General features: G+C 41.6%; 1 protein-coding gene across 1 annotated transcript in view; it reads right to left on the bottom strand.

The window, feature by feature from the left end:
• Nucleotides 1–18,773, bottom strand: part of LOC133049356 (ATP-binding cassette sub-family C member 4-like) — a 335,592-nt gene that overhangs the window by 36,989 nt on the left and 279,830 nt on the right. Inside the window, exons 20-25 of the mRNA XM_061133334.1 lie at nt 18,401–18,480; nt 12,823–12,973; nt 5,029–5,148; nt 3,626–3,736; nt 2,563–2,663; nt 1,332–1,523 (exon numbers count right to left, since the gene is read on the bottom strand). Of these exons, the coding sequence (XP_060989317.1) occupies nt 1,332–1,523; nt 2,563–2,663; nt 3,626–3,736; nt 5,029–5,148; nt 12,823–12,973; nt 18,401–18,480 (755 nt within the window). The remainder of the gene's footprint in view (nt 1–1,331; nt 1,524–2,562; nt 2,664–3,625; nt 3,737–5,028; nt 5,149–12,822; nt 12,974–18,400; nt 18,481–18,773) is intronic.

Raw genomic sequence — 18,773 nt, 5'->3', positions numbered from 1 at the left:
ATCAGGGAACATCTTCTTTTTAGCTCTGTTCTCCAGTAAATGGCATTCTGCAGGGCACATAGAGGGTGCCGAGGGACTGCTGGCTGGGACAGTGGGTGAATAACATTTTATTTACCCATTCACCTGTTGATGAATACTTGGGTTGCTTCCTGCTTTTCGGTACAATGAATAATGCTGCTATAAGCACAGGTGTACGATAAATGCTATCTTAAGGGTATACAAAATTAGAAGGAAGTGGGAAGCAGACACAATAGAATTAACTCAGAAAATGAGGAGGCTTTAACCTCAAGATGACCGAGGGGAAGGGTCTCTGAAGTAGAGGGGGCAGTGTGTGCACACTGGAAGCAGGGAGGATGCAGTGCTTTAGGAGAATCTACACACAACCTGAGTCTTGGGGAGTGTGTGAACATGAGGACTTGAGGCTGGAGAGGTAAGTGGGGAAGAGATGCCTACTGCCCCGTCTGTTCTGATTTAGTCTCTCCTTCAAGACTCTGCCCTGGTCCAAGCTGAGGGCCTCAAGCTGCATGGGAAAGGAACATCACTTGCAGACATGGGTGCTGACAGGACCAGGTCACAAGCCTTTCTGCCATCTTCCCCCTGGAATCTTCCCTGCTCCTCTCAGTTTCCTTTCATCAACTCTGAGTGAGTCTCCAAACTCTGCCTCCATGGAGGGCTCTGGTTTTTCACCCCTGACTGAATCATGATTCTGCGCTCTTCTCTGGTGGCTCTGAGCTGGCCACACAATCCCTGCCAGAATGGATCTAGGACTGCCCTGTGGTTCCAGCAGCAGCCTGCCCAGTCCAGTAAGGATCAGATCTGTGCTTCAGAAAGAAGCAGTCTGTGGGGACAGGTCAGGAGGATGACAGTCGAGTGTGGGTTAGTGGAGGACAAGTCTACGGGAAGGGTCAAAGGACAGAAAGGAGGCTGTAGCTGAAGGGCATCGTAGGAAGAAGAGAAGATTTCAGAAATACAAAGAAGAATGGATGGGAAAAAAAAAAAAAGGAGACATTGGAGAGTTAGAGAGAGTGAATCAAAGCTGACTTCTCAGAATCCACACGAATAATCAGGTGTCAACATAGTGTCCAGGCTAAGTTACAGTTCAGGAGGCCAGGACCCATCAACCACCATGAGGGAGTTCACAACACAGGGAAAAAAATACTGGGATCCCCATCACCTGATCAGTTATCAAGAGAGATTCACCTGTGATATCACTGATCTAATCTGCATCCATGAAGAACAAAGAGTCCCCCCAACACACACAAGAAAGTCAACAGCAGTTGTAGCACTAAATCTTCAGCTGAATTTTAAAGAGGCAAATGGCTTACACAAACCTTTTCTCCTGGTTTAATGTCTGTTGTCAGGTCCTTCAATATCAGAGGCCCATCTGAGCTGTACTTGAAGTTCACATTGCTCAAGGCAATCATTCCTTCATTGGGCCAGTCTGGTGGTGGACGAAACTTGAGTTCCCAGGGTGCTTCTTGCTCAAGCTCTATATATTCTATCACCCTTTCTACTGAAATCATCTGAAACATATATGACATCATGTGGGTTAGGAACAGAGGGTTTTATTTATGAATGTTCATAGGCTGTAAATAAGGTATTCTGTTTTTCTATCTTTATATCTGCTTTTTATATGGTTAAGAATATTCCAGGTCTTAGCATCTGCAAAGTACTAAAGCAGGAGTGTGATGACTCCTTTGATGATTTGCAAACTTATTCATCATCCTGTAAGTTTCACTTAGGGCTGCTTCCTTCAGCATTACATTAAAACTAAAAGAATTAGATAAATGAATGCAAAGATTTTATTTATTCACTTTCCACATCTGAATAAAAAGAATTTTGTCAAAGAAAAGAATATTTATGAACACTAATCAGTGGTTATGGGCCACATGTTATAGAGGAGTAGAACTGGATGGTCATCAAACCTCATTTTAATAGTTTCTCACTTTCTACTCTATTAGAAGAGAGAAATGCAAATATTGCATTTTTATTGTTTTTCTCTCTTTGGGACAATATGCAACACTCAAAGGAGAATATAATTTAAATACTGACCAAGGCCTCTTAAACAAAATTAACTTGACATTTTCGATAGCATATTCAGAGAGGTGGCTTATTTTACCAAAAAGGAGAGATACCAGCAAATTCAGGGGTTTAACACATACAAGAATAAATGCTAAAATGAGGTGCGGACAGATATCTATCAATTAAGCAAAGAACTACAAAATATTGAATTCTTCTTTTACCAAGAATGAGGAATTACCAGTTAAGAAACAATAATAAACAACCTCCCCCCAAACTGGTTTATATTCTCTCCAAGATTTCAGAACCTCCCTCCTACAGAGACATTTATTACATTTGAAGACAGCTTGTGATGACATGGCACACATAAGACTGAGTAAAAGATGTATTTTTTTAGATTAGCTTTCAACAGATGGAGGAGGATATAAAAAACTCTGTGAGTTAGATGTAAAAGCAAGTTTTAATATTTTACATAAGAATTCCTTTTATACTTTTTAATGGCAAGTAGTAGTACAAGGTTAAGAATGTTAAGATAAACATCACCATATTTTCAACTTCAACACTTAGCCTGATGCACCATGGGAACACCACCAAGATGTTGAGAGCATAGGACAGTATCAGGCCAAACTGTCCGACATTCAAAGCTAAATGAGGAAGAAGAGGGGAGAAAAGTCAGTCCTGCGTTTGACCTTGAGGCCAGTTCCTTCTATCACTTTATTAAGATAACTTCTTTATAATATTTAAATCATTTACATATATATAATGACAATATTACTTATACTTTTACTATCATTTGATTGAGTCCACAATATAATTAAAGCCTCCCTCCCAAAAAATTAAAACCACTATGAATTCAGAAAGACTATTAAATGAACTTAATCTCAACATTGTCAATATACAGTAGACAATGAGGAATAATTTTATTATTAAGACTTTTGTTATTTTAGTTTCAAGAACAATCAAGCAATTTTACTTTCTATGTCCAATGCAGCCATAGTTGGAAACCAAGAAAAACAAGGCAATGGTTTCTAAAAGCCAGTGGTTTTAAAACTCAAATACAATTCTCATTGTTCCATATTAAAGACTGTGATTCAATATTGCTCTTATAGAATATTTAGGGCTGGTAAATTCATGTCATAAACACCAACACCTGCTCATCTGGTACCCACACAGCAGTGAGGATGGTGTCCTTTGCTACAGAGAACCTTTCTCATCCCAGTGCACCAAGCACCTACAACGAACAGACCCCAGTAGCCCTACAGCCAAAATCTAAAGTCCTAACTTGGGCAAAAAACTTTAGGGCAAATTTGGTTCTCTCCATCCAACTACTAAACACTACCAGGAAAATTTCTAAGGTCAGCTTGCTATCGCTGAGTAGACATCAACTCATTCAAAGAAAGAGAAAAGAATAAAAGGTCCCATCAAGACCCAAATGACCTCTCTACATGGGCCACACTGTGGAATCACATGCTGCAAATGCTTTAAAACAATTCATTAGACCCAAATTGTACCTGTTAGACAAGGCGGCAAGAATTTAATATAATAACTGTAAATACAGCTATAAATTTTAATTATACCATAAATAGTTATTTACGCCCATACTTACTTTGTGCAAGAAGCAGGGACCCAAAGTCAACAAGATAGACGAAGATAAAATAGATGATATCCAGACGCAAAGAGAACCATTGGGTTATACTCAAAAGCAAGAACCAGGCCTCTGGATTTGTGAACCATAATAAGCATAATGAATAAGTTAGAAAAACCATGTTAACTGCTTGGAACAAGAAAGACCATTTTGCTCAGTTGAGCTACAGAAGATTTTTACACAAAGTAGGATGGCAAAGTTATACACCCAAGGAACAAGAAGGTTCCAAAAAGCTGTTTTGATACCAGATAACATGGGACACAGAAGAATCAAGCCAGGAGCTCTGTGGAACTATATTCAATAGCTTGTAATAACTTATGATGGAAAATTATCTGAAAAAAATACATATATAAAACTGAATCATTTTGCTGTACGTCTGAAACTAATGTACTACTGTTTATCAACTGTACTTCAATAAGAAAAAAATTCAACTCACAGGTTATAAACAGTAATATGATCACAATGGAGAAAATGGAAAAATGGTCTCATTGGTGCAATTCCTACAGTGCTAGGCCTCGACGTGAGGCGCATCCTCTCTCAGGGCCAACTGTTCCCAGCTTTCTGACAGCAGAGATCACAGCTAACACTGTTTCCAGCACCTCCACACATACTACAGGGCCCTGCACAGTGTTTATTCTCAGGAACCAGTGTCTATACAACCATGAGCTAACTGGATCTCCATGTGACTTTCAAAATGCCATTTTATCTTTAAGATACAATAAAGATTGGACAGATGGGCCAGGATTTTACAGATTTAGAGGGAATTCTGAAATTTCTACCTAGGGAAAAATATTTCCAATACTTGGAATAATATTAACCAAGTAAGTTAAAAATCTGTTAATTAGATAATGATTTACCTCAATCAAATCTGCTGCCCTGCATGCTCTGAAAATAGAGTTGACAAACTATAGCCTGTGGGCCAAGAATGGCCATCACCTGCTTTTGTAAATAAAGTTTTATTGGAACACAGTCATGTGCTTTTGCTGATGTACTATCTTTGCCTGTTTTTGTGCTACAACAGCAAAGTTGATAAGTTACAACAGAAATAGAATGGCACACAAAGTCTAAAATATTTGCTATCTGTTGTTTGAAAAAAAAGAAAAGTATACTGACTCCTGTTCTAAAGGGACAGAAAGCCATAGGACACCATGATGGAAGGACAATGGAAGTCAGTCTGGGGAGAAGAGGGAAGAGGGGAGCACAGACAGGGTGCTGAGAGGAAGGGGTAGGGGAGGCAGGTGTGCAGAGGGGGACCTGGGGCAGCACAGAGAGAGGTGTGGGCCAGCAAGACCACCTGAGAGGGGGGTCAGGCCTCGACGACAGCACATCCCATCCTTTGAAATCAACTCCAGAAACTCACATACCTGAATGCAAGTCCTGGTGTGAGTCGAACAGTTCCTGAAACCTCTGCTCAGCTTTGTACGCCCGGATGGTCCAGAGTCCTTGGAGAGAAGATACTAAGTGGGAAAACACTGGGCTCCGTGCTGGGGAAGCAGAGAGAGACACACGACAGAGAAAGTCAGGGAGGCTGGATGCAAAGAAACCCATTTCCTCCTGTGTGCTGTGTTTGCACGTTCTGCCAAACAGCACACTGGAATTCCTGGTTGGGCTGCGTGGAGGCGAAGGGATGACGCCCTTTCTGGAGAAAATTCTCCATGTGCCGCTCAAACTCCTGCTCACGTCAAGCTTCACCTTAACGACCTAGAAATGAAAGATTCTCTTTGAATCTATCTTTGTGCGTGCATGCTAAGTCTTTTCAACTGTGTCTGACTCTTCACGATCCTATGGACTCGCCCACCAGGCTCCTCTGTACATAGGATTCTCCAGGCAAGAATACTGGAGTGGGTTGCCATACCCTCTTCCAGGGGGTCTTCCCAACCCAGGAATTGAACCCGTGTCTCTTGTGGCTCCTGCATTGCAGGCTGATTCTTTACCACTGAGCCATCAGGGAAGCCTGAATCTATCTTTAACCAAATTCAACTGAAACTCTTTACTAGCCGGTTCATCACAATCCTCAAACAAGGCCTCTCTCCAAATTCTTCCTTGACATCTCTCTGGGTGGAAGCTGTTCACAAACTTTTGATTCAACAGCATTTTCTTTGACTGCACTGGGTCTTCATTGTGGCACACAGGTTCTTCATTGCAGCATGCAAGCTTTCTTTAGTTGCAGTGCATGGGCTTCCATTATTTTGGATCACAGGCTCTAGAGCTCATGGGCTCAGTAGTTGCAGCACATGGGCGCTCTAGTTGTGGCACACAGGATTAGTTGCCCTGTGACATGTAGGATCCTAGTTCACCAATCAGGGATCAAGTCTAAGTCCCCTGCATTGGAAGGCAGATTCTTAACCACTGGACGAGCAGGGTAGTCCCAATTCAAAAGCATTTTTAAATTTAATTCTCTTTGAGAGTTCTTACCACACTGAACTTTGGTGAGCTATCTTTGTGCTGTCTCCAACTTAGATGAGTAATCTAAGAGCCAGGATAGAGTCAGTACATCCCCTATGCTGAACCAGAGCCAGACATAGGACAGGGGCAAGATGAGTAAGAGGAGCAGACAGTCTGCCGTCTCCTCCAACCTGGGATTCTCCCTGCACCTGCGCCAGGAGTCTCTGCGTGGGTCACAGAACACCTGGTACTGCACCGCCCCTGTGCCCACAGGACTTGCTGAGCCAGGTGTCTCTGAATGGTCTTGACTTCTGCTCTGGGAATCTATTCCAGGTTTTCAAAACTACCTGCTCAAGGCTTTTTCTGGCATTTGGAGGTCACTGTGGCATGAGACACTCACATGACCTTGTAAAACCTAACTGTGCCCTTAGTGATCATTCTCTTTGAGTGACTTCATGTGGGTTTGGAGTCTGGTGTCCCTTCACTGACCATTCATTTCCTGCCATCTTCTCTAAGAGGACATTGACTACAAGCACCAGGGTTAGGCACCTGCCCACCAGGGAATAGGTGGGCTGCAGGCTGCCAGGCAGGGAGGACCCTTATGGTTCTCATTTCCACTATGAATGAGGCTGTAACCTGCTGCTGTCAGAGGCAGATAGTGAGCCTGTGACCTCCGTCTGGGGTGAGTGATAACTTGTGCTGTATCAGCAGAAAATATTGACATCACTCTGTTACTTGTACATTTCCTAGAAAAGACCTGTTAGTAAAATCTGGGCATTTAGGGGAAGTTAAGGTCACTTATTGGAGAAGACAATGGCACTCCACTCCAGTACTCTTGCCTGGAAAATCCCATGAACAGAGGAACCTGGTAGGCTGCAGTTCATGGGGTCGCAAAGAGTTGGACATGACTGAGCGACTTCACTTTCACTTTTTACTTTCATGCATTGGAGAAGGAAATGGCAACCCACTCCAGTGTTCTTGCCTGGAGAAACCCAGGGTCGGGGAAGCCTGGTGGACTGCCGTCTATGGGGTCTCACAGAGTCAGACAGGACTGAAGTGACTTAGCAGTAGCAAGGTCACTTATCTTGCAGGAAGCCTCAGAAATTATATAAAATGATGGGGAAAGAATCAAAGGGGAGAAACTCCAAATTATTTTCAGGTTTTCACTCCTTAGCCTGGCATCCAAATGCCTGTCTGGGTGACAGTTCAGTCATTATCGACATATAAACAGGCTCCACTGGGGTGGAGGGCCTGTAGGAGGGCAGGGTATAAATGGCAAAGACACAGAACTCCTCTTGTGCTTCGTATCCCTGGATCTATCATATAAGAAAGGAAGGAGGAGGCTTCCTCCTCTGAGACACTGGAGCTCAGGGAGGGTGGGAAGCCCTGGGCTGGGGGAGGACAGCCTGGGCTGGGTCCTAGCTGACCATCCACTCAGCCCTGCGGTTCTTTCTACTTGGGACATCTGATCAGGAACCCTAATTGTTAGGGACCTTCAGCTGTAACATTGCTGTAAGGAAAAAACCTTTGAAAAAGGACATGATATAACTTTTCCCTTTGTATCTAATTCAGGCAAAGAACCTAAAGTGGTTCAATGGTGTTTCTGACCTTCCAAGGACATGTCTGTGGTCTTACTTTAGCATCCACACTGTTCTCTCTCTTTATTCTATTGCATACCAAGTTGCTTCAATCATGTCTGACTCTGCAATCTTATAGACCATAGTTCACCAGGCTTCTCTGTCCATGGGATTCTCCAGGCAAGAATACTGGGGTCCCGACCCAAGGATCAAACCAGCATCTCTTTAGTCTCCTGCATTGGTAGGTGAATTCTTTACCACTAGCACCACCTGGGAAGCCCTTATTCTATTGAGTAACATTTAATAGTATTTATTTTAGCTTTAACTTTACACTTTTAAAATAGCAATATGAACTTCTAACAGCACTTTTAAGACTGAGCTCATGCTCCAAATAACAAAGGCTAAGAACTCTCTTCAGGCCTTTTCTGCATTCCCAGCAGGTGTCCCAACCAGACCCCAGAACTCAATTATTCTGGAAGCTAGGGGCTCACAGCAACGACACAGGTGAATTCTGGGCCCATCACACTGTCAGGAGGATGTCAAGAGTCCAGCTCCAGAGAACATAGAAAACTCACTAGAACCAGGCTGTGATTTCCAGAGCAAATGTGATGTCAACACTATTCATCACAGGCAAGGCTTCTGAGTAGGAAGTAGATGTGCCTGTTCCCCCAGGGAGACTCCTGGAATGAACTCTTCAGCATGACCTCCCTCACCTGCTTCCCTCACCAGGAGGTCAAAGTGCAGCTGATTCTCTCCAGCAGGGATGGAGGATGGGGTCGACTTTAAAACCAGGTGTCATCTCAGCCTTGAACATGAACACCAGGGAACCAAACACTCCATCACCTACTTCACCTCATGCCCAAGAGTTACAATGGGCCAGAGGGAATGCTGACCTGTGAAATCTATCCTGTTTCTTTCAAACCCCACCAAGGGTGAGCAGGATGACAGAATGAGGGAACTAGAGGGTCTGCAAAGAAAATTAACTAGTACATAAGGAGAGGGGATGTCAAGGCTCTGGTCTTACCTTGCCCAACATAACACCCCTTTCCCCACAAAGACCGAGCTCACAATCCTGAAGCACACTATATAACAGACATGACATCAGTCAGAAGTCATGGACACATGTAACCCTACAGTTTACATGACATATGGCTGTGTTTCCCCAACCCTGAGGACACTTGGGGACACATTCCACCTGGACTGCAGATCTTCCCTGGGGTGGGGGGGTGGGGGGGCAGGGAACCACATGAAAAGACCCCAGGGTGGCAGCCTTGCTGCAGCTTATCATTCACCTATGTGAGAACTGCCAGTTGTTAACTATGTTCTTAATTCCTTCACATTTGGACTTCCCTGGTGGCTCTGCAGATGAGAATCTGCTGCCAGTGCAGGAGACAAGGGCTCAATCCCTGATCTGGGAAGATTCCATATGCCAAAGAGCAGCTAAACCCATGCACAGTTATTATTGAGACTGTGCTCTAGAGCCTGAGAGCCACAATTACTGAGCTCACAAGCTGGAAGCCCAAGCCCCATAGAGCCTGTGGCCCCTCAACAACAGAAGCCATCACAGTGAGAAGCCCACATACCACAACTAGAGAAAAGCCTGCATAGCATCAAAGACTTAGCACAGCCACAAACAAATAAATAAATAAATTTAAATACCCTCATGTTCAAAGTTCTGGTGCCTTTGGTAGTCACTAGCAACTACTTTGGGGCTTCCCTGGTAGCTTAGCTGATAAAGAATCTGCCTGCAATGCAAGAGAGCGTGGTTTAATTCTTGGGTTGTGAAGATCCCCTGGAGAAGGGATAGGCTACCCATTCAAGTATTCTTGGGCTCCTCTGGTGGCTCAGATGTTAAAGAATCCATCTGCAAGGCAGGAAACCTTGGTTCATTCCCTGGGTTGGGAAAATCCCCTGGGGGAGGGCATGGAAACCCACTCCCGTATTCTTGACTGGAATCCCCATGGACAGAGGAGCTTGGTGGCTACAGTCCATGGGGTCACAAAGAGTCAATATGACTGAGCACCTAAGCACAGCACAGCAAGTATTTTACAAGCATCAATTCAAGAAATCCGGAGAGCCCCAGAGGGCATGTACTAGTATACCTGTGACAGAGGGAAAATCAAACTGAGGAATAAAGAGCACTTCCTGCCCAAGATTAAGTAAATTAACTCACCTGAGTGGTAGAGCTGAGTGTCAGACCCGATTCTGTCTTATTTCCAAGGCTGAGCTTTTAATCATAACAGCAGTGTCTCAGAGGGAGAATAATCAGGGTTAAGGATGTCCATGTGTGACTAAACGCACTTTTCTCCAGACGTTGTTTACCTTCAGAAAACCCTCAAATCTTACTTAGCTAACATCCAACAGCCTTAGCCATTACCATACATCATACTAAGCACCTTGGGTTGAATAAAGTCCCAGGGAATCCAGCATGAGAATGCCTTAAAACAGCAGACTTGAGGATCCATGATCTGAATATATGTGGCACATGTGCTAAACCTCCCTCAGCAATGTCCCTGGCAGACATTGCTAGTTGATCACAGAATCCTTACAGATAGGATTTAATGCAGATTCATAATTCTGGCACTGCCAAATGAATAGGTTTGGCTAGAGAAATGCAACCAAATGCCATCCTGGTTTTGCATTTTGCTTATGCTCAGTTGTATAAAAATGAAAAACTATTATGATCAGCTGCACATTTATCACTAAGAAGACAAAAGTCAACATAATGCTCCAGAAAGGTAGGCAGTTGGATATGAATATAAACCTCAGGATTTTAGCAGTTTTTCAGGGCACAGGAATGAAGTAGGTTTATGTCTTCTGGTTATAGCAATCAGATGTCTTTTTGCTGGTGGCTCCAGCAGTGGCCTTAAGATATACTATTAGTTACTCTATAAAGAAAAAATGGTATCATTATTTATGGCACAGACCCACAACCTGGAGAGAGAACATAAACAGTTCTAATCAACAGGCCATCTCACTTGGTTACCTGCGGTGTGGAAGAGAGGTATCTGGATGAATAAATTTACTGTCTAACATTATTGCAGCCGACTAGGTTGCAAAAAAATCCAAATACTCTACAGAGATGGGGCCAAAAAGTTCTCAGGCTCTCCAGGTGAAATTCTGTACTGCTTTTTGAAAAAGGCCTCAGGAGGTGCCCTTCTCTCCACTTCCATGTGAATGGGAAGTGGCCCATGTTACAGGCATAAATCTCTGAAAAACATTCCTTCTGGAACAATCCTTCTTTGAATGGAACAACCTACTTTGAACAAGACTGTTGAATGACTCCATTTCATGACTGACTTCAAATCATAAAATGATTGAAGCCCTGTCTACACAAAAGACTGTATGGAGCTCATCACTCCTATTCTGTTTTCCCAAGTCCTACCAACCTACCAAATCACATCAGCAAAATATCACACATGTCTGGACTCTACTGCTCCATAATCCAATCAAACACCTCTCAAAACCCAGACCTCATGGGAGTTTAGCTGGTTCTCTTGACCGAAATTTTTTTTCCATAGCATTTATGACACCAACTGTACTTTATGCAAATACATAGGATGAATGCCTCTTGAGAGTTTATCATTAAAAATGAAACACACACATTTCACCACCAAAAACTCCTTTGTCTTGATTAACTTAGATTTTTCCACTTAGTAGATAAAGAGAATAATGAGACTCAATATGTTTCTCTTCTTGGCTTGGTTTCTAGAAAGTTAAGTTGCTATTAACTTGCATTAACTATCCATAGTTAAGGTTTCTGACACAAACATCTTCCTTTATTTTCTATACTTATACCTTCTTTAAAAATATTTAACAACTTTACTTTCATTATAATTTTTTGTTTTAATATTGATGAAATATGTCTGTGCATTGATGATAAGTTCTGAATTATTTCATCCTCTATGATTACCTGAAGAATAGAATGATTAATCATAAAATAATGTTCCCCATTGTCAGGGAGTGTTTAACAGTAGGATTCCTGTGTGCTGTTTCCTATCTCTCTTGAGCCCTCTGTTCCTTATCAGTCCATGTCGGGCGGGCGAAAGGAGCAGGCAAGCGTCTCCCAGGATGGAGATCAAAGAGATGGGATGCTTGCATAGGATTTCCTTCATTAGCTTTTCCATTTGGTGAAAGAGATTATTTACAACCCTCTTTTGATATGGATCGCCTTTTGGCCTCTATTGCTCCCTGCTTCCTTGGTAACTTGTAAAGTCTGGTCTCTTGATCTTTATCTGAAGAGGCTACCTTATATTACAGTATATATACTCTTACAAAATTCAATAAAGCACCCTTGTTTCATCAGAGCTTGGGTCCCCATCTCTCTCTCTCTCTCTCTCTCTCTCTCTCTCTACTTCTGGCTGATTCCCTGGAGTGTGAAGGCAGGCCGTGTAACCCAGGGAATACTAGCCTCTTTCCTTCTTTCACTTATCCTATCCACCAGGTTCTGGTCCATTAAAGGACCTCAACACCCCATTATTCTAGAACTAGGAAGCTGAATGGGGTAATAAACTAGAAGTCTACTAAACAGATCCTCCTCCTGGGTCCTCCTGAAGGGATTAGTTCCAGCATCATTTATATGAACAGTCTTGCGGAGGGGTGACCACAGTGTGACATCATCTCAAATACTGGTGATGATAAAGAGCAAACCTGGAAATAGCAGGGCTTATCTTTTCAATACATTTAACAACTACAACTTACTTACCATCTTAGGAGTAATGTGAAAGAATGTATTTTCTAAAAATATCACCTCTGACGTATGAGTACATTTCCTGATGCTTCCTTTCCTTTTCTTAATATTTTCCTTTCCTTGCCATTTCTAGTAACTTCAAGGGAAGAAAAATTCCCTATTTTCCTTCTACAATAGTACCAACATGATGAAACATATTATTTTTTGGAAAATTGTTTACTGGGTGGCTGTTCTGTGTTAGGAAGTATGTCATGAACAAGACAGAAATGGCCCCTGTCCACATTTGTCCTTGTGCTAAAATGCAAAGCTGCAGCTGATCTGCCACTAGCTCAACTTGGCTTAAGGGTCACACTGACTCACAGGGCCCATAATATACAATTACCTAGTGCGGACTTAGGGAGAAATTCCAAAAGATATATTCTGCAGGATTTCAGAGGTGTGGTTAATTATGGTATAAATGCAGCCAACCTGCATTGCCATCCCAACCTGAGAGTCCCAGTACTCACTTGAACATTCCAGGCGTTTCATATCTCGTGATGTCTCTAAGAAATACCACCGAAGAAAAAAGAAAATGATGCCAAGGGGAATCACTGGTATAGCAATCCAAGGAATCACCACCACCACCACACCCACCACACCAATCACTTGTAGAAATGTCTGGAAGAGTGAAAAATAGACAAAGGGGCCTCTTTATCAAGGATTCTTTTCAAAAATAAACTTTAATAGGCTATTTTGTTGGGATTGAACCTCTTTTCCTGAAAGATGTATTGAAATAATAGAGAAAGTTTTGCCATCCAAACAAATAAAATTATAGGTGGTTCTAATGATATTTATTGCAAGATTATGTGTGTGTGCTCAGTTGCTTAGTTGTGTCTGACTCTTTGCGATTGCATGGACCACAGCCCTCCAGGCACCTCTGTTCATGGAATTTTCCAGGTAAGAATACTGGAGTGGGTTTCCATTTCTTCCTCCAGGGGATCTTCCCGACCCAAGAATTAAATCCATGCCTCCTGCATCTCCTACATTGCCAGGTGAATTCTTTACCACTAGCCACCTGGGAAGCTCTATTACGTGATTGCTGTGTGCCAAAAACTTCAAGAACCTTCTAGGTATTAGCTCTTTTAATACACTTAGTAGCCTATAAGGTAAGAATTACTAATTTTAATAGATGAGAGAATATTTGAGGTTCAGAGAGACTAGGACTTGAACCCTAAACTATCATGAGTCAGTAGATATTACTAGAGATGAATGAACAGGCATCACAGATGAGGAAACCAGAAGCCTCAGTTACACAGGTAAGGATAAAGAAGTGGTTAATTACAAAGCTAGTGTCCAGTAAAGGAGGAAAAGATGCAAATGTGACTTTTGGAAGTGGAAATTTTCTTTCCTGGTTTTCTGTTCATAGTTAACATTTACTGAGTGCTGACTCTGTACAGGGCTATACATTTAATACTTGACATGTATTAGTTTATTACTCCTCAAAATAGCCCAATCAAGTAATAGTATTATCTCATTTTACAGATGGAAACACTGAGGCACAGGGAAAGGAAAAGGAGATTGATGGAAACTGCAAAGCCTGAGCCATGGAGCCAAAGTCTACATCACGAGCCATTAGGACATACTTAAGCTTGTTCCCAACTTACCGCCATCTATTTATTGTTATAGGGAAATTACTTTTACTTATTTGAGCCTCCTAATTTATCTTAAATTTTTCTTCTAAATACCTTATTTAAGGAATTTCAGAGTTCATCAGCATGCTCAATAAAGAACAGACAAAAGAAGAGAAATGTGATAAAACCAATTTTTGGTATTTCCTAGAAATCTGGGGAAGAATTTTGGTAATAAACAAACAACTTATAAAGCATGAAGAGGTTTTTTTTTATTTTATCCTCTGGATATACATTAAATTTTTTATCATTATGATAAAAATGACTCTTTTAAGGAGTAGTGATTATAACAGGGGGTGCCATTTACCAGGTGTTTACTCTATGCATGACACGGTGGTAAGAGTTCCATAATCATTCATTTAAGCATCACATCGTTCCATGAGGTGATTTTATCTTGGGAAATGATCTTGGTCTAAAAACACAGCGGGTAGAATAGAAGCCCAAATCATTGAGTGATGCTGATATAGATATCCATATTTATCGGAAAAAGTATGATACCCTGGTGAAAAGTTTCAGGTGATAGGAATGCAACCAACACTTTGTATCTATGTGTAGTATCTATCTTAGTATCTAGCCTGCTATGAAAGGGGGTCAAAAGTTGAGGACATGCAGATTCACAAAGTCTGGGCCAACACCTCCAGAGTTTATGATTTCAGATGGATACAATTGCATGGTGATCTGCACAAGGCACTGGGGAAACACAAGGGAGAACATGTGAATCCTTTATTGAAACTTTGAAGAAGAGATTGACAACTGAATTTCACAGGCTAGAGAAACAGAGAATGACATGAATAATTTGAGGTAACAATAACAGTTCTTGGAAATTTTGACCAAAAGGGAGCTGGGCTGGGAAGGTCAAATGGCTTGTCCAAGTTAGCACCAGGTGTTCTGTGTCCTCTTAGAACAAGCACCCCATGTTCACCAACCCAGGGACTCCACACTTTGTTGCCCAGGGCAGCTGTTCCCATCATGTCTTTGGCAGATGCATTAGCAGAGTAATGCCTATATCAGAAACTTGGGTTATCATTTCACAGCTCTTCCAGATAAGTTTTCTCAGATGATCTTCACAACCATTTGTGAATGAGAAAAGCAAGAACTGTCATTTCAATTTATAGGTAAGAAAATGGTAAGTTAGGAGGGTAAGTGGTTGTCCTAAGTTTTCCCAGGAAGGTACTGCAGGTCATGAAGAAAGACAGGAAGAATCTGTACTCTGGGAATCTCAGAGACACAGTTGTATGCAGGGGAGCCTGAAAGGAGAAGGAAATGTCCAGAACTGTGACTGTGCCCAGGAACTCTTGTGAATCAAGCTGCATTATTTGGATGGAGACATGTGCTTTTCCTGTTTCTCCCCATCTGCTGTGGTATCAATATAAAACTCAGAGTGAAAAGCATGGAATCTGAAGGAACAAATTTCAATCATAAATGGAGAAATATAGGTCTGTCTAACCTCCTTTCTATTATATTTTCAGTTGAAAAATTTCTTACAGCCATAGGATTAACTAATGCATCCCACCTTGCTATACCCTTTTCTCATGGGGAGGGATCCTTCCTTCTGTGCGTGATCTTAAGTTAAGTCAGGAGGTTTGCTATCAGTTGTTGTCAGGAAAAAACATCTGAAATGTCAATTATAAGAAATCCAAATTACAGTTTTTTAGTAGACTCACATTATTTTATTGGACAATATTCACCAGTTTCAATAGCCTGGCTCTCCCCAGGTGAGGGCCTTTTATAACCAACCCAGCATGGCAGATAACCTAGAAAGAAGGGGTAAGATCAAAATGAAGGGCTCCACTTGAGCTGTGCCAATACTTTTTCCTTGAGTCCCCATTAAAGACCTGTAACTGTTGCTCTCAAAAGCTCCCAAATTAGGTCTTCAGATTTCATGCTCCTTAATTCTGAAGCAATTCAAATAGACTTTTTATAAGAGTTTTATTTCTATTTACAGGTCATACCCTAACCAGCCTTATAGTGGATATTGGGCTTTCCTTGTGGTTCAGCTAGTAAAGAATCTGCCTGCAATGCGGGAGACCTGGGTTCAGTCCCTGGGTTGGGAAGATTCTCAGGAGAAGGGAAAGGCTACCCACTCCAGTATTCTAGCATGGAGAATTCCATGAACTGTACAGTCCATGGGGTCACAGAGAATTGGACACAACTGAGAAATGTTCACTTTCATAGTGGATATTACATATTATATTATATTAACATATATACAATGCATGAGTTTATATTTAAATTTATGCATATACATTTATGAATCTTCTATTGCCAGCTGTCTCAAACTGTTGACAGAAGCTGTAGGAGACAAAAATAGTATCCAAGCAAAAAGTTAACACTCTGAAGAAGGAAACAGCAGATTTCTGTGTGCAACAGATATCCCTTCCTGGAAGCCAGTCTCATTTCTTTCTTCCACATTCTCAGGAATTTCAAGGAGCCTAATCCTAGCTACACACACAATTCTCCCCATCTGATTGGATTTCAGGCCCATCTGATGGCCCATATTACCATGGCCAGTACTTCTGTACTTCTGTCTCACCATGGCACAAAGACAATGATGTGTGTACAAGAAACATGCTGACACAGAAGAAGTGACCCAAGTCCTGATGCTCCAGGAAATAAGGGGAGTCATTATTTTGATATGTTTATTTCCCATTGGGAGCATACCAGTTGGGAATTCTATCCGAAATCATGAATCCACAATAAATAGAAATAATTTTTTGGATGAATCTTTCACTTGAGAGTACATGGTGATTTTTCACAATTCAGAATAATTATTTAGTTTACAGAATATGATAACTACACCTAGAGGAGAAAGTCCATTAGCCTGATATTGTGCTGAGATGGGGTTTAGTGTTAACATTCTTGAATATTAATAGGGAGGATAAGGCTCTATACAAACTGGAATCAAGATTGCAGGAGAAATATCAACAACCTCAGATATGCAGATGATACCACCCTAATGGCATAAAGAGAAAAGAAACTAAAGAGCCTCTTGATGAGTGTGAAAGAGGAGAGTGAAAAAGATGTGTTAAAACTCAATATTCAAAAAGCAACCATGGCATCCAGTCCTAACACTTCGTGGCAAATAGAAGGGGGAAAAGAGGAAGCAGTAACAAGACTTTTATTTTGTTGGGCTCCAAAATCACTGCAGACAGTGACTGCAGCCATGAAATTAAAAGATGCTTGCTCCTTGGAAGAAAAGCTATGACTAACCTAGACAGCACATTAAAAAGCAAAGACATCACTTTGCCAACAAAGATCTATATAGTAAAATCTATGGTTTTTCCAGTAGTCTTGTATGGATGTGAGATTTGGACCATAAAGCAGCCTGAGCACTGAAGAATTGATGCCTTTGAATTGCAGCATTGGAGAAGGCTCTTGAGAGTCCCTTGGACTGCAAGGGGGTCAAATTAGTCAATCTTAAAGGAAATCAACCCTGAATATTCATTGGAAGGACTGATGCTAAAGCTGAAGCTCAAAAACTTTAGCCACCTAATGCAAAGAGCCAACTCATTGGAAAAGATCCTGATGTTGGGAAAGATTGAAGACAGAAGGAGAAGGGGGTGACAGAGGATGAGATGGTTGGAAGGCATCACCAACTCAGTGTACATGAGCTTGAGCAAACTATGAGAGATAGTGAAGGACAAGGAAGCATGGTGTGCGGCAGTCCATGGGGTTACAAAGAGTCAGATACAACTTAGCGAGTAAACAACAATGATTGTTTTTGTTCAAGTATTATTGGTCACCTTATTATTATCAATCTTTTGACTTCCCTGTGGCTCAGATGGTAAAGCGTCTGCCTACAATGCAGGAGACCCAGGTTCAATCCCTGGGTCAGGAAGATCTCCTGGAGAAGGAAATGGCAACCCACTCCAGTATTCTTGCCTGGAAAATCCCATGGATGGAGGAGCCTGGTAGGGCTACAGTCCATGGGGTCACAAAGAGTTGGACACGATTGAGTGACTTCACTTTATTATTATCAATCATTTCTTTGTAACACAAGCTTTATCAGAAAAAAAGGTGCTGTAAATATCTGTCCTTTATGGTAACACAATGCATAATTTAGTTCACCTTGGCTATCTTTTCATGAGAGGTGCTTGTTTCTATTATGAAATATGCATACAGTAAAGGGAATCCACACCAGACACCTGGAAGGCAGAGGGAGAACCACTTACCCAGCATGTTGCTGCTTCAGACCAACCCTGACATGACAGAGTAGCCACTCCTGTCCCAGGAGTTACTCATGTTAACTCAGCCTCCCAATCACAGCTGTACCTTTCTCTCACAAACATAGCATTTATTTAAGATAAAAGGACACATCACTGGGCTGAAAGGCCCACCCTCAACCCCTGTGAAAAGGCCTTGAGAAACAGGCTCTCTGTTCTTCCCTGTGAGAACTCTGACAGGACTGATACATTACCTGGATGAACTTTTGAAATGATGAAGGCAGCGAGTCATCCATTTGCCCAATGTCTTTGGAGAAACGATTTAAAATTCTTCCTGTAAGAACAGGATATGAGAAATCACTCTTTTACCCAGACAGGCCCTTTAAGACAGAATTCATGATCAAATAAAATAATATTTTAAATGTATATTTATTTAATATATTTCAGAATCATATGAAATAAGCTGATGTCAGTGGTAAAGAAGGAGAAAATAGGATAATACTTAAAAAGAAACCAACATACCACCAAATAGAAGTGAGTGGGATTGAAATTAGCCATTGGTTTTTAAAAGAATGGCACTGGGGAGAGCGGGGAATCTTGTGGAAGGGTTGATGGATTTTAGAATAT

Source organism: Dama dama, chromosome 30 (assembly GCF_033118175.1).
Source record: "Dama dama isolate Ldn47 chromosome 30, ASM3311817v1, whole genome shotgun sequence".
Lineage (NCBI taxonomy): Eukaryota > Metazoa > Chordata > Mammalia > Artiodactyla > Cervidae > Dama > Dama dama.
This window is presented reverse-complemented; position numbering and strand designations above follow the sequence as displayed.